Below are 14415 nucleotides of genomic sequence, written 5' to 3'. Positions count from 1 at the left end.
GTTTTGGTGGCGCAGTGGTTGGTGCGTGCACCCCGTTTGTGGAGGCTGTAGTCCTCGAAGCGGGCGGCCCAGGTTTGAATCTAGCTTGTGGCTCCTTTCCCGCATGTCGTTCATACTGTATCTCCCTGATTTCCAGCTCTAGCCACTGTCCTATATCTCTATTAAAGGCACAAAAAGCCCAAAAATAAATCTTTAAAAGTAGGCTTCTTTAAATACATCAAGCACAATTTGTTGTACTCAAGGCTTCCATTAAGATATGATATTTTTAGCCTACTTGTAGGCCAGTTAATCACATGTTTTTTTATCCAAATGGCAATACGGATATATAAAATAACACTTGACTATAACATGATCCAAGGGACCGTCGCTTAATTTAACCTATATGAATAAATAAATAGCCTTTCTCAGTAATATGATCATACTTTAGTCTATACATGTCCTACTTGGGCCAAATGCAGAACTTAGATAGATAAAGAAGTAGATCAACTTTAAATTGTGTAGTTTATATTTATTTTCTATATTATATAATTTTATTTAAGGGTATAATAATTTATATAATAATTTTCCTAATACCTGTAAATAAATGTTTATGGAAGTTTTGGTTAAGTTTGCAAAAGCCAATCATACAATCTCTCCATTTAAAATGATATGCTCTTATTTTGAAGGCTTAATCACTATCATTCCGGTTTTACTCTGGCTCGCCTATGTGAACTTGACGCGCTTGGTTTCCGGGTTAAGCAGCCTCGCCTGACAGCTTCACACAGACCTGTCAGACTGCTCTCATCAGCTGGACGGTCTCAGAGGATCTAAAGACGCCTCAGGCCTTTTGGCGAGGCACAGTGTCAGGCTTAATTTCTCCCGTTGGTACCAGAGTTGTAAAAGTTTGAAGAGACAGGTGAGTGGGATGATACCAGTTTGTGACCAATGAGGGAATCCAGACCAAAATGTGGAGAGAGCCTGCACTGTAGTCCCCTGAACTTACAACCCCTGTTTGATTTAAAAAAATAGATTTGACCCATGTAAGTAAAGGTGACACTGTTTCTTTTGAATCAATGTCAAGCTGTTTTAATTTGACATGTTTTACAGTAGAGGTGCTGAATTCATGCACAGCCCCAATACAGTGGTGTTTCTCAAAAATAGCAGTAAAGTAGAAAGTTATTACAAGTAGGCTAACGCTTTTACAATGAACGAGCCAGCCTACATTTTTCATGTAGCTGTAGTCATACCTTTACTGAGGACAGTCTGTACTGTACTGTACTTTAAAACAGTAGAAATCACACTGATGTTGCAACAATACCTTATCAAAAGATGGAAAGTAAAATGTGTGGGTAGTAAAGCTATTGATCTGTCTGTTGCAGAGCATCAATGTGTTGCTTAATACTCAGATTTTGACACTTTTCAAACATATTACACATCCATGCATACTGAAGTTAAACCTCATGTGACATTGACAAGACATGCAGCGTGCATAGTTGAAATGTTCATGTTTTGTGCTTATTTTTCCAAAAACATGCTGATATATTTTGCACGACCTGTGCAGTCAAATCAAGTTATCGTCAACCAGTCAACACAACCAACGACTGTCAACAGATGCAGAGTTGATTGTTTAACTGCTTTATTCATCCCAAGTGTTTTTTAGTCTTAGAAATAGATTTTTTTTTTTTTTTAAATGCTGATTCAGGTCAAAAAAAATCAACCGATTTTCACCCAGAACAAAAAAACATGTTGTGACTTTTACTGTTGTTTTACAAGTCTCTCACTGCATGACTAATATGATTTATCAATAGTTTAATCTACAACTCTCTATAATGGATCATCAGGCTGCACATTGACAGCTACTGCCTTTACAATGCACCTTGCAATCAGTCATTTATTGCAGGTGCTTTACATTCTTCAGCTTTCCCAAACTCAACCAATGCTCAACAAGTTCCCAGTTTAAGATCAATAATAGGAATAAGAAACAAAAAAGAATTATAGGGAGTGGAGCTGCAGTCCTCCTAAGCGATGGAAAACTCAATCTCATCCATCTCTTCCTCTGTGTCGTCTGTGTCCTCCATGTTCTCCGCCGCTCTCTCGGCCCTCGCCCTCTCGCTGGCCGGGATGTAGTTGTCCTCGATGAAGCCGTCGTCGTCCTCCTCGCTTACAGGGGGCAGGCAGTGAGGGTTTATTCCACGTCCATTCTGCATGGCAAACTCCACGTCCTGGCCTGGAAGCAGTGATAGAAACACAACAATGAATCAAATATAATGTTCCATGTGTATTCATTAAAAAAAAAAAAAACTCACAACAGAAGCAGCTGTCACATTGTTGTTAAACTTGATGATGATTTTACATGAATTAACGACCAGATCTGTGTGATCGTACAACATTTCACAGGAGATATTCTTCAAAATTTAATGATCACTTTTTTAATAAGCGTATAAATAAAAAGAAATTAACATTAACATCCAGTTAGCATTCAAAAATGTTAAGCTGAAAGACACCAAAATGCTTCTTAATGCTGAAGGAAACTGAAGTGATAAATCTCTGTTTGTTAATCAAGCAGCACCTTTCACATTATAGTCATTTTTTGTATCAAATATCGGTTATCGTAGCTTTTATCCCTTACTCTTTTCTCAATTCTAACATTCATTCAATAGAATACTTAGTATTTGACTAAATATTACAGTTTCACCAATGTTGTTCTGATATTAGAAATCGGTCAACACTGACTCAAATGGCTTGTTCAGGTTTCGGGCACCATCCTGAGCCAATCTATTCAATTCGAATCTATGTTTCTGTCTATGTGCATGTACGTGCAGCATGTGGGGTCATGACACAATCATGCTTGAAGAAGGGAAGGAAGGAGTGAGCTAACCATCCCTGCATAGATGGAGGTCCAGGGCCAACATATCCTGTAGTTCCTTTCAAAATATGCAAAGCCATTGTTTCAAGGGTCCGCTGTGCAAAAGTGAACACAACCAAACAAGCAACAAACTAACCAACTAAACCATTTAAACTCTGGTGTTTGATTGGCACGTGGTATCAGCTGATACCTTAAAGCCCAGTACCGAGTTGCATCAGGCTATGTGTACGTTTAAATGCAGCCTTGTTTGAACGTAACTTCTAACTTGCGACAGAGTTAATGCACTAGTAACATATAAAGTGTTGCACCAGCTGAGATAGTTCCAACATACAAGTTATACAAGTTATCCAAGTTGCACAAGTTATAACTTAAAGGTCACATATAATCCTCCTTTTCAACAAGTTTAAATACATCTCAGAGCTCCCCAGAACATGTCTGTCAAGTTTCTTGTGAAGAATCCACCCTGATCCTTTATTTGATCATGCCTATAAAGCCCTCTATTTCAGCCCTGTTCAGAACAGGCTGTTTCTGTGTCTGTACCTTTAAATGTGAACTGTTTTTGACCACGCCCCCTCTCTGGAAGGGGACAGGGCTCTGGCTTTCTTGCACCATGTCCAGTTCTTTACAATGAGAAGGCAGACTCAGAGGGGAGAGCAAATTCCTAGCTGTGGGAGTGTCACCCACCTGGGGGAGGGGTTACTGCCCTTTGTGATGTCATTAAGGGAAAATGTCCAAACGGCCTGTTTGAGCACACATTTTCTTAAAAGTGGAGCAAGCAAAAGACGACGAAGATGGACTTTTCTCAAAATTGTGGGGGGTTTGAAGACAGACTAGGAACACATATTAGCGTTCGAAAAAACATAGTCAAGTGTATTTTGCATTATATGTGACCTTTAAATCTTACATCTAGCTCCTGGGTATAAAGTCCTCTCTTAAATAAGGTTGTCATGGTGTATCGTTTTTTGAAAGTTGGGATAACTTGGAGGATAATTAGGAGCAGAGATTCTACCCGTGATAGATTACATCCCTCAGAAATGTATCATGACTTTTATTTGTAATCCTGCAGTTGTTTCCCATGAGCAAAAATATTTCCACCTCTCTAACAACAGAGTATCGTCAAATGACCCTATGTTTTGGTTGAAGATTTCACCATTCGATGATGTTATTTTACACTAGCTGTAGATTAAGATTGTAGCTGTTGTTATCACCTCATCACGATGCTCTGTAATACTGTATTCTGTTTGTGGATTAACAGCTGTTAATCCGTTAATCTGTTCAGAGACGATTAGGCACCAGAGACAGAGAGCACTGTAATGAACACTGCATTGATGGTCTCATTTCTGTGACCATAATTTGTTTGGTTTGGATGTTGTGCTCTGCTAGTTAAGATGAACCTTACGCCTCCAAAGAATGACACAAGCAAAGTAAGAACTTAAATAGTTTCAATGTAGGGTTAGGTGTGGACTTTACACTCAAACTTAAGGCAGACCTCACACATAGTTGGTGCAAAAGGCCACTGGATTGCTACCAAGATATTTGAGTTGGTGTTTCATACTTAATTTTGGTGATACTTCTAGAGGTCACAAAATTCAATATCTGTTGTGCAACTGAAACTAAATAAACAGAAGTAAAAGCTTTGATAAACCTGAAGGAAATTGAATAACAAACCAAAGCTATCAAATTAAAAGTTTTTAGCTTCGGGACAGATATTATACTTGCTCCCTCTTAAGCATTAATGGTCATCACCAGTGAAGCTTCTCAATTTTCAGTGCTGAATCTGAATGACAAATAAAGAAGCATTTGTTCCTCCTGCACAAAGAAAATGAGGGATTATACATTTTATGCATAAAAAAAAAAATACAAACCTGATGAGTCAAACTGGCTCACAGAGTCTATGTCCATCAGCCGTGTGTGCCTGTAGCTGGCCAGGTAACGCCTCACCACCTGACATTTAGCCAGGAGGGCGATGATGATAGAGACAGAAATGGCTGTGGCCAGGACGGCCACCAAGAACTCCCAGTTGTGAGATTTATATCTGCTCCTCTGGGTTATTAAAGTGTCTGCAAGAGTCACATCCTATTAGTTAAAACTGTTGAGCATCATCCATGTATCGTCATAAATTAGCGTAATCATTTTTATAGAATGTGGAAACTGCACCTAAATATGGACTCCCAGCCCAGACCTAACATTAAATCATCAATTTCATCCTGTCACTCATTTCACAATGCTCATATTTACCATAAATAACCTAGAATTTGGTTGCGAATGATACTGAGCATCTTTTAAGGATTCATGTCTTTATGTTTGACATTGGAGATAAAAATACATCTTACCATTTTGTGATGCTGTTGGTGTAGCAGCAGATGATGTAACATTTGAAAATAGTTCCATCTGGCTTTGCTGTTGTTTCTGTCTCGTTAACAGAGTCTTCTTTGTGGCCAAATCTTCCTCTGGCTGGATCAGAACTGTCTCTTACTTTCAGGCACCATTAACTCCACCATGAAACCATGGATCATGGATGTATGTCACACATATGTCAGTCAAAAAAAACTGGTTTACAGAAAGACTTCTGAACTTGTAGATGAAGCTGGAAAGAAGGCTTTAATTCCTTCACTTAAGGGATTTTTGATAAAGGTGCAAAGGTTATTATTGTATGGTCTCCAGCAGGTGACACACAAACTGGATCTGAGGGAAATGTTGCAGGGCCGACATCTCCCCAGATGAGGGAGGTATAGTTGCCTGGAAGATTTCTGTTGACCAGGAGGGAGTCGAACCCTCACAGCTCCACTAGGTGGCAAGGTTGAGTGACAGGGGAGTCATCGGTTCAGAAACAAGTGAAAGGTGGTGGCGGCGATATCCTCCTCTGTGTGATTGGAAATGTGAGACCTCTTGCTGCAGTCAAATGAAGCTTTGGAGAGACAGTAGAAAGAAAAAAAAAGATAATTAAACAGTATGAATTATTCCATTCCATACAAGACAAAGTATCACTGGAGTGAAGTATCAGTACACTACAATGTCTCAATGGCCTACATCCCACGTTAAAGCTTTGAAATCTTTTTGACTCTTTGTGCTTGTAAATGCATATTTCATAAGTGAGCCACACAAAAAGAACAATCAAATGACCTAAATAGTTCACTTAGTATGTATGAAGAGTGAGAGTGTCAACATAAAAAAAAGGAGAAGCTGCCTGGATCCTCATAAATCCTGAAGTCGTAATTGAGAGCAGTCTGTCAGGAGCTCAGGAGGATATCATCCACAACAGGAAAAGTGTGTCGCAAACAGGAAAGTCACACATACTGGAGGACTTTCCTCCATAGGACTGGCTGACACAAAACACTGGAAAAGTCCCAGTGTTTAGGGGTTAAAAACTGAGGCTACAGCTTCCCCACAATACATGAGACTCAAACTCAGTTAGAGACAGTAGAGTGACATCTACCGGAAATGATTCGTTTTGGAAAAACACAATTTAAAAGCTTTTCCATTAAATTAAATGTTGTGTTCTTCGTGGAAAACTAATAAAACAGATAGTGATGTGAAATAGTATCTGTTACCATCAACATAAGCCAATAAAGAAGACATTAAGAACTCTAATCCACTTTTTGAGAGGTTGAGATGAAATGAACGTTTGTAACTTGAGCTAGTATTGGCTTAGTTTAGGAAGAGTGGAAATATGAAGAAATAATAATCTTCCTTGAAAGCAAAAGTAAAACTTAACACATATCTGTTATTTAATTCAAACTCATCACTATTTTGGCAGAGGGTTCGACGAGAGTACCGTTTTGACTTGGGCTAGTATTAGCTTAGCTAAGCTTATAAAAATGGCTGAAAACATGGTGAAGCATGTCTCTGTAGAAAGATTATCTCCCTTCACAGCAAAAGTAAATCAACACATTCTATCAATGTTATTTAATTCAAACTCATCACTATTATGACAGAGGTTTTGATGAGAGGACCGTTTGTATTGGGGTAGTTTTAGCATAGCTTAGTTAAACGACTTGAAACATGGGGGAACTAGCTAGCCTGTTTCCAAAGCCTTGTTGTTGGCATAGCAACTGCTAGAGTCCCTTTAGGCAGATTTTCTTACATTTGAAAAGAGACTTGCTAGCTGTTTCTCTCTGTTGCCAGTATTTGCATTAAGCTAACTTCCTTATTCCCTGTACAGTAGCTTTATGCGCAGACACAAGAGTGGTGTTGATTTTCTTAACTTGGTTTCCCACTTCATGCTGTTTGCCCCAATGTTTCCATGTTAGCCTCTATGTGTATGATCTTCTACAACTTGCCTTGCCGTGGGCTGTGTTGAGTCAACATCAAAACATCTCTGATTCTGAATGCAAATACAAACCTGTCTTCTACAGAAGAACTTGTATTTGAAAGACAGATGACCTTTGAGGGAAGCTGTTTGCAAATTTGCCAGATATTTGCATGTGAGTTTGCTCCCTTCTGTAAAGGACAGAGCCATCAGGATGCAGTCAGAAAGAAGAAGCTGTAGTGCAACACATCAGCCAACTCCAACCAATACTTTAGAGTATTGGATGTCTTTCTTACATTTTTTGTCCTTCTTCTCTGTTCATTGATTAATATCTAGGTGTTTTTTTTTTTTTTTTTATCACATCAGGTCAAAATGATTTCAGATTTTGTTATTTTTTTAAGTGAACATTTTGAACCGGACATCATATCATATGAATTTAAACACATGATGAAAACATATTTGGACTTTGTTTATACTATTAAACATGCAACGTCTAATTCACAGCTTCAAATTCATATCCATTAGCTCAATATGTTGAAGAGATAAACTGATATTTTTAAATTGCCACACACATCGACTTAACGTTCACAGCGATGGACTGGTGGTGGGGGCAGGGGGGGGGGGGGGGTCCAACAAGCTAATGCTAAATGGGTGTCCTGGGCAGGTCAAAGTTTGGGTTTAACTTACTTCATTTGAATAGAAATTGAAAGTGGAAATAGCCTACTTACATCATCTCCTTGCAAATTAGTTATAATTGACTTAAGTCTTTCCGTTGGATGATTACTACAATTATTTTTGACCCTCACTGAAATTCTGCTCAAATCTGGAGAATGTGGCTGGTGCAGCTTGTTGTTGTTTAGAGTCGGATTTGTGTATCTCTCTCTCTCTCTCTCTCTCTCTCTCTCTCTCTCTCTCTCTATCTTTTGGCTCTGAGGAGATCTTTCAGAGCAAGTGGGATTCAGCTGCTTAGCGCAAGCCATTAGGCCTCTTCCTTTTCGTCTTCTACAGCTATTCTCTTCAGCGGTGTTGGCTGTAAACACACTGTCAGGGCTGCCTTTATCTCTTCCTGTTCTGTCCTCACACAAGCAAAGCACAACAAAATATACACACCAAGCAGCACAGGACCGGCAGCTATAAGAGAGAAGCATGGGAGTCAGAAATCTCTCTCTCTCTCTCTCTCTCTCTCTGTGTGTGTTTGTGAGCACTACTTTGAACTGCTACTGTACATTTGTTTAAGTTTTGTGTGAGAAAATGCTCGTGAAGGAAGCTTCATTTGCATCGTTGTCTGCATAATGTCTAGTTTGAATATTATTTCCAAAGCCGGAGTCAGTTTTTCTCAGTCATTCTTTGTTTCAGTGCTCCAAATTGTAAGTTGAGTGTCAGTTTGCAGACACTAATGATGGCCAGAAGGTGGAAAATGTTCTTTCTGTCATCAAACTGAATTAAACATAGAAAATTATGCTCTGCCTGTGGAGCATGATCGCTTTCCTTTGAACAGACAAATTAACTGTAAGCAAGTTCATGGTTGGAAATGTAATTATGAAGGTTAAGGTTTCAACTTGTGTTAAAAAAACAAGTTTCTATGATACTAAACAGATTTTGCATCATATTTCAGAGGTGGATATTGTTCACACATTTATCATAAAGATACAACCACATAGGTCATCTGTCTACACAGCTGGGTAATAACTTGTATTGTGTCTGTTGTTAGGTGGTGACTTGGTGGCTGAAGTTCATGATGGAAGCAAAGTACGAATTTAAGTGGGAAACTACAATATAGAGAATATATGTTTAGGCAAACTACCTCAATACAAAGTATTCTGTCCCAGTGTTTTGCAGTTCTACTTAACCGTCACAGTTAGTTTAAGGCATGAAAACCACTTGGGTTAGGGTCAGGAAAATAAATTGGTCTAAATGAATAAATGTAAAGGCTTCAGACATTAGTCCCAGAAGGCCAGTGATGACTGATGTGTCATCCCCAAACACAAGACTGTGAATCAGGAGACCACCAGTGTTTGTGTCCAATGTTTGTCCACACCTGCCCATCAGCCTATTGGTGTTCAAATCCATATCTGTGGGTGTGGTCCCCCCTCCTTTATTCAAAAACGATCACCTGAAGAGAATCTCTGGTTGAAACGTTGTGATTGTGATGGCATAAAAACCGTGTGCGAGCATGTCTTCTTCCTCAGTCTGCTGTTTTTCTACTGCCATGCACCGACATGATGTGCGTATAACTACCTCCTTTTTCAATGTGTAAAGCGAGTTGACTTTGACATTATCACATGATGAACTTAAAGCCCCTGTGAGAGAAGTCATTTTTTGTTTCTGTGTTAATCATTTCACAAACCCACTGTTTCCTTGAAACACAGTGGAGGAGGCCCGGTCCCTGTGATGAGAATTACCTAGACTAAATACCAAATTGTTTAATATATAGTTAAAACTAGACCAGCTACAACTATATTCTCCTTGACCAATCAGCATATACATTTCAATATTTAAAAAAAATATCAAATAAAATACAAATAATCCCAGCATCCATTCTTTAAACTACCATACTGATAAGTATGGTTTTTGTCCTTTTCCCACCTGGACAGTGTCTGATCTCACAATGTGTTCACCATTGAACTTCTTTTATTTCATTCGATTTTATCAGAAAGAAACAAAGTAGTGGACCTACATCAAAGTGCAATTTAACACTCACACATTTCATTGGCTTTTAAAAATAAACCGTGTCGGGGTCTGAGCAAACATCTGTCTCTCTGGCTCCAATAATCACACACAGATATTCACAGAAAATCAAAGCGCCGTCCTTCAGCTGACCTAAGCCCCGATAATCCACAGAGCAACAAGCCTCTTATCCTGCTGCCAAGATGAGTATTTATGTCTTGACATGAAAATGTGCGGAGGAGTCGGGCCGGGCCATTGTTTGTCGAGGATAATGGCATCATGTCTGATAGGGTGGTGAGTTGAAAAACAGCTGGCAGAGACTGTTTATTTCACTTGTTTACTGCAGATCAAGCTCATAAAGGGTCTTGTTTAGAACATTTTGGGATAAAACCTACACCTTGAATATTAATCAAAACGCTTCTACCTTTATTTTTTTTATCCAGGTGAGGTCTGAATACGGATAGCTTCAGAGAAGTCCTTTAGAATGTCAGGTTTGGTTTTTGTCTTCAACCCTGGAATAATGACACTGTCAACACAGCCGACCACTTTCAAAACATAACCAGCTTTATGACCTCAAACCATGACATGTAAAGATTTGCTGTAGCACCAGGCTTCACACTGTTTACCTGAGTGTTAGAGCCTTTTTTGTAGATGATAAACAAATGCAATCCAGAGAAAAGGTGCTGTTAATGGAGCGTGAGTGTTTGGGGTGAAAACAGCAAATAGCCCCCATGCAACAGGTGCAGGAGTCTGATTGGCTATCAAGTCTTTCCAATGAAACTATACTGCATTCATCAAAAAAAGAAAGCCTTCATTAGTAACTACACAACAAAACAACTATGTCTGTTGTTTCTGCCTCAAAGCCAGTCAAAAGTATTTTTCTGGCAATATGTCTTTTTGGTCAAAATCAAATAAATCCATTATTATATCTAAGATTTTTTATTTTTCAGGCATTTTTTTTACCACATTGTTATAATTTAGTATTATAAAGAAATGATGGCATTATCAGTTTACATGATCAAACAAGTCGAGACGGTTTAATGAACTTGCGCAATTCAAATCGGACCATAGATGACACCGTCAAAGCTTCTACTCTTAGAGAACCAGCTGATTATTCACAGTCTTACCTGGTCACCTGTATGTGTAGCTTCCTCTGGCTTCAGCGAGTTCACCTGCCGTATGTGTCCGCTACATTTTCTTTTTGCTTTTGTGTGTAAAATGGAGAAACGTTGTGCAAAGGTTGAAAGAGGTGTGCTCTATACGGCTGCTTCTCAGAAGGACAAGGTAATGATTAACTTTGTAACCAAGGTGTGCTCCCTCCCCTCCCACCTCCTCTCTGTCCAATAACACAGCTGACCTGGCCAGAGTTGAGCTGTCAATCAGCGGGAACAAACCAGGAAGAGAAATAAGATTAATATGTCATATAACAACTTTAAGCAACCAGTTGAACCCGTTTTTGTGCAAATAGTTGTTTAGATTGTGTAGATGTGATTCCAGTGAGTATTCAAATAATCCTGTTTGATATCTGTTGAGTGTGCTTCTTTCTGCAGTGAGTATAGTTCTGTTTGTGTGCCTGCCAGGCACCACACCTCTGTTTATCTACGATGTAAACCCTTTTCTCAGCCCTTTTTTCACATGTGGGAGGAAATCGGACAAGATACAGTTTGAGAGGACGAGGAGGTTTGTTTATTTAAGACGTACAGCCTGAGGGGAGAGAACAGACCTCTGAAAGGAAAAGCGAGATGACCCTGAAAACAATAGGGACGCTTCCTCTCCACTCTCCACTTCTTTAACATCTTCCTCCCGTACTCCTCCTCGTCCTTCCCTCCCTCCCTTGTTCAGGATGCTTCAGCTGCATGTCTTGGGGCAGATGGCAATGACAAGGATGGGCTGTGTGACATTAAAATGATAACTCAGCATCAACTGAGAGAAGCACTGGGGTTTCCTACCATAAGTATCAGGAGCTGTTTGCTGACTCTAGGACTGCCGTAGTCATGCTTTGTTATATCCATTCAGCATCAGTGATCACAAAAATGATGCTTTATCAGTCATTTAACATACTTAAACAGATCCACAATCATCTGAAATCACACTAAGGAAGGAAGCTCATACTGTCTGTTGTTCTGCTGTTCTGCTGTGTCCAAGGAAGGAAGTTGTTCAAGTTATTAGACCAAATGCTAATTTATGGCTTTCAGACTGTTAAGAAGTTTGTTTTTAAAGTAAAAATAAAATGTTTTGATTGCTTATTTTTATTACATATTACATTTGCAAACTGTTGGCATAAAGAGCAGGTGGTTGCAAGGGACGTGGCTCGAATCACAGACTCTGGAGGACTAACTGTAATCATATCAATCCTCAAAAAGAAGTCCGGCTAAGCTAGAATCTAGGCTATGAATCTCATCAGACTCTGACAGTGACGAGACAGAAAAAAAATCATTAAGATGCTGCACTGCATCTCTGACCTTATGCACAAAAAATACACAAAGTCAAGTTCTAATCTTTAAAATAACAAAGATAGCAGTTATGGGATTATTTCATGTCAAATGTTTTCCAGTCCATTCCCAGCAGACAAATGTAAACAAGGTCAAAATCGTTTGTGGAGCTGGAGAAGACCTGGGACTTTCCCCCCTCTTTCCTAGCGTTGGGTGTTTACTGTTTGTCCTCCCAGTAAAGTGGTGGGGGTCTAAGATCAAGGCCCCCTGTGTGTGGGGAAGACGGGAAACACTCGCTCATTCTCTTAAGAAGCGGGAAATAACAACACATGTCGCGCTGTACAAAACAATGGACAGTCTGGAGGACGAGTTATGAGACAAACAAGCCTGCAAGTGGGCCTTAAGCATCCATAGGAGACAGTCCTGCAGCAGACTGGAACCATCATCACTTTTTTTTTTTACATATTCCCTGCTGTAACCTCGGTGATGATCATCCACCTGAGTGAGAATTTTACAAGGTGGTGCTCGCACATTGCTCGCATTTTTGTGAGTTTGAGAGTCCATATGTGGCCTCCATCTGGGAATGTGATAATGTGAGTGAGGCCTCCCTTCACATATGCTTGAAATCTGTAAATCTGTTAACCGAACAGCTGCAGTTTTATTTAAATTGAGCATTATTCTCTAAGTGGCCTTTAATTGTAATGGCTCGTACATAAAATGTGGTATGTCAGGGCTCTACTTTTTCTAACCAAGGTGAATAGAACATGAGAAATCTGTTCTATTTACCTTGGTTAAAGAAAGTATAGAGCCCTGACTTCTGCATACTAAACTAGGCAACTTTTTTGTCTTTTTTTCTCCTGGATATCCCTTACTCTTCTGCTTGGATAACCCAGTTTTAACATCGAGGTTATTCAAGTTTCATCTAATTTAATCTAATATAAGAGTTTCCTGACTGTGTCGTATTACACTCTCACTTGCAGTGGGAATAGTATCAGTCTGTATTTGTTTGGCTTGAACTTGTGCCACCTTTTGCAGGTGCAATACTGTGTATAGAGAAGAAATGTAAATGGTCAATGTAAGACAGCTTGTCTTACTCAATGAGGTTTGGAAAAGTGCATTTCTCAGCTTTTCTACTCTTCACAGTGAGAACATTTTGCATCTAGGAAGCAGAGCTGTAAACCTGCGTATACTCAAAAGCATTTTGGTCAATGTTTAAAGGCCACATTACTTGACTTTCTGAGGAAAATGATTGATCCAAATGGCTTGTTAATCAGTAGATTGTGTTACCTAACTATTTGTTTTAGATGTCATGGTTGTGTGAGCGCATGTTAACAGTTTGCTGACTGATGAACTTGCTTTAGAAAATGCTCCCGTGAACACACATACACACCCTCTGTGTTGACTCACTCTTACACCTTTTTTTTTTCTTCTGGTAGTTCTGCTAACTTTGGGAGAGTCATGTAAAAGTCAACACCTTTTTAATGTGATCCAACGGTGGATTTTTCAAATCCCTCTGTGAATTCTGTTAGAATATTTATGCAACGAGTGAGCGTGCACAGAGAGGAATTTGGGTTTGAAACGTCTCATATGTTGGTGATATGACAAGACTTACTCCTGCTACCTTTTAAGGTTTGGCCTGCAGTAGAGATCGGTATCTGGAACTGTCTTTGCAGGGTGCCAGTCTGTGTGTACAGTAGGGAATATTTTAAGAGTGTGCAAGATTCAACTTAAAACCTGTGCTCACATTTTTGCTGCTGGCTGCTTGTACTCGGTTGGTAGTATGTTGGAAGGAAGCCACAAGAAAGCTGAAAAAAAAAATGTTGTATTCAAATATTGAGGAGAGCAAAACAGGAACTAGGTCAATAATGCAAAACTTGTCCAGGTCTATACGTTTTTTTTGTTTACACTCTTGTGAAATATCTCCTTGCAAAGTGGCTTTTGATGGGTTAGTTTGTAATATTTTAAAATACCCCAACACAGCTAGAACTACCAGAATGCCCTTTAATTGGTTCAGTTTTGTACTTGTGAAATTCTTAATTTATTTATCCCAATAAGAGCAACTCGATTTACAGTCAGTTAGAAACACAATGTTAAAGTGTATTTTGTGTAATATGTGACCTTTAAAATCTTTATGGTCATTTATACATTTTAAAATGATGGTGATTGTGACCAAAGGAGTTCCCTTGGTGTCTTGTATCCCCTGTTTAGTTTGTCCATATCAT

General features: G+C 39.2%; 1 protein-coding gene across 3 annotated transcripts; it reads right to left on the bottom strand.

Annotated features, from left to right (window-relative positions):
* Positions 1 to 1024: 1024 nt before the first annotated feature.
* Positions 1025 to 11046, bottom strand: c6h1orf210 (chromosome 6 C1orf210 homolog). 3 transcript variants are annotated; one of them, XM_020633700.3, is made up of 5 exons: positions 10889 to 11005; positions 10186 to 10273; positions 5179 to 5753; positions 4711 to 4905; positions 1025 to 2206 (listed from the first exon to the last, which is right to left on the bottom strand). In XM_020633700.3, exons 3-5 carry the CDS (start codon positions 5234 to 5236, stop codon positions 1998 to 2000), a joined length of 462 nt encoding a protein of 153 aa, XP_020489356.1. In that variant the 5' UTR covers positions 5237 to 5753; positions 10186 to 10273; positions 10889 to 11005; the 3' UTR covers positions 1025 to 1997. The 3 variants fall into 3 exon arrangements, with proteins under 3 accessions (XP_020489356.1, XP_020489354.1, XP_020489357.1); XM_020633698.3 differs by lacking the exon at positions 10186 to 10273 and having other exon boundaries at positions 10889 to 11046; XM_020633701.3 differs by lacking the exon at positions 10186 to 10273 and having other exon boundaries at positions 10897 to 11025.
* Between the last annotated feature and the right edge of the window lie 3369 nt (positions 11047 to 14415).

The sequence above is a fragment of the Labrus bergylta genome, chromosome 6 (assembly GCF_963930695.1).
Source record: "Labrus bergylta chromosome 6, fLabBer1.1, whole genome shotgun sequence".
Lineage (NCBI taxonomy): Eukaryota > Metazoa > Chordata > Actinopteri > Labriformes > Labridae > Labrus > Labrus bergylta.
The sequence above is the reverse complement of the archived record's forward strand: the minus strand, read 5'-3'. Positions and strand labels throughout refer to the sequence as shown.

Excerpts from the sequence above, each read along its gene's own strand:
- c6h1orf210 (XM_020633698.3), bottom strand. The coding sequence starts at position 5,236 with ATGGAACTATTTTCAAATGTTACATCATCTGCTGCTACACCAACAGCA. Across the intron at positions 4,906-5,178 it reads ACCAACAGCATCACAAAATG|ACACTTTAATAACCCAGAGG; the intron begins GTAAGATGTATT and ends TGACTCTTGCAG. Across the intron at positions 2,207-4,710 it reads GAGCCAGTTTGACTCATCAG|GCCAGGACGTGGAGTTTGCC; the intron begins GTTTGTATTTTT and ends CACTGCTTCCAG.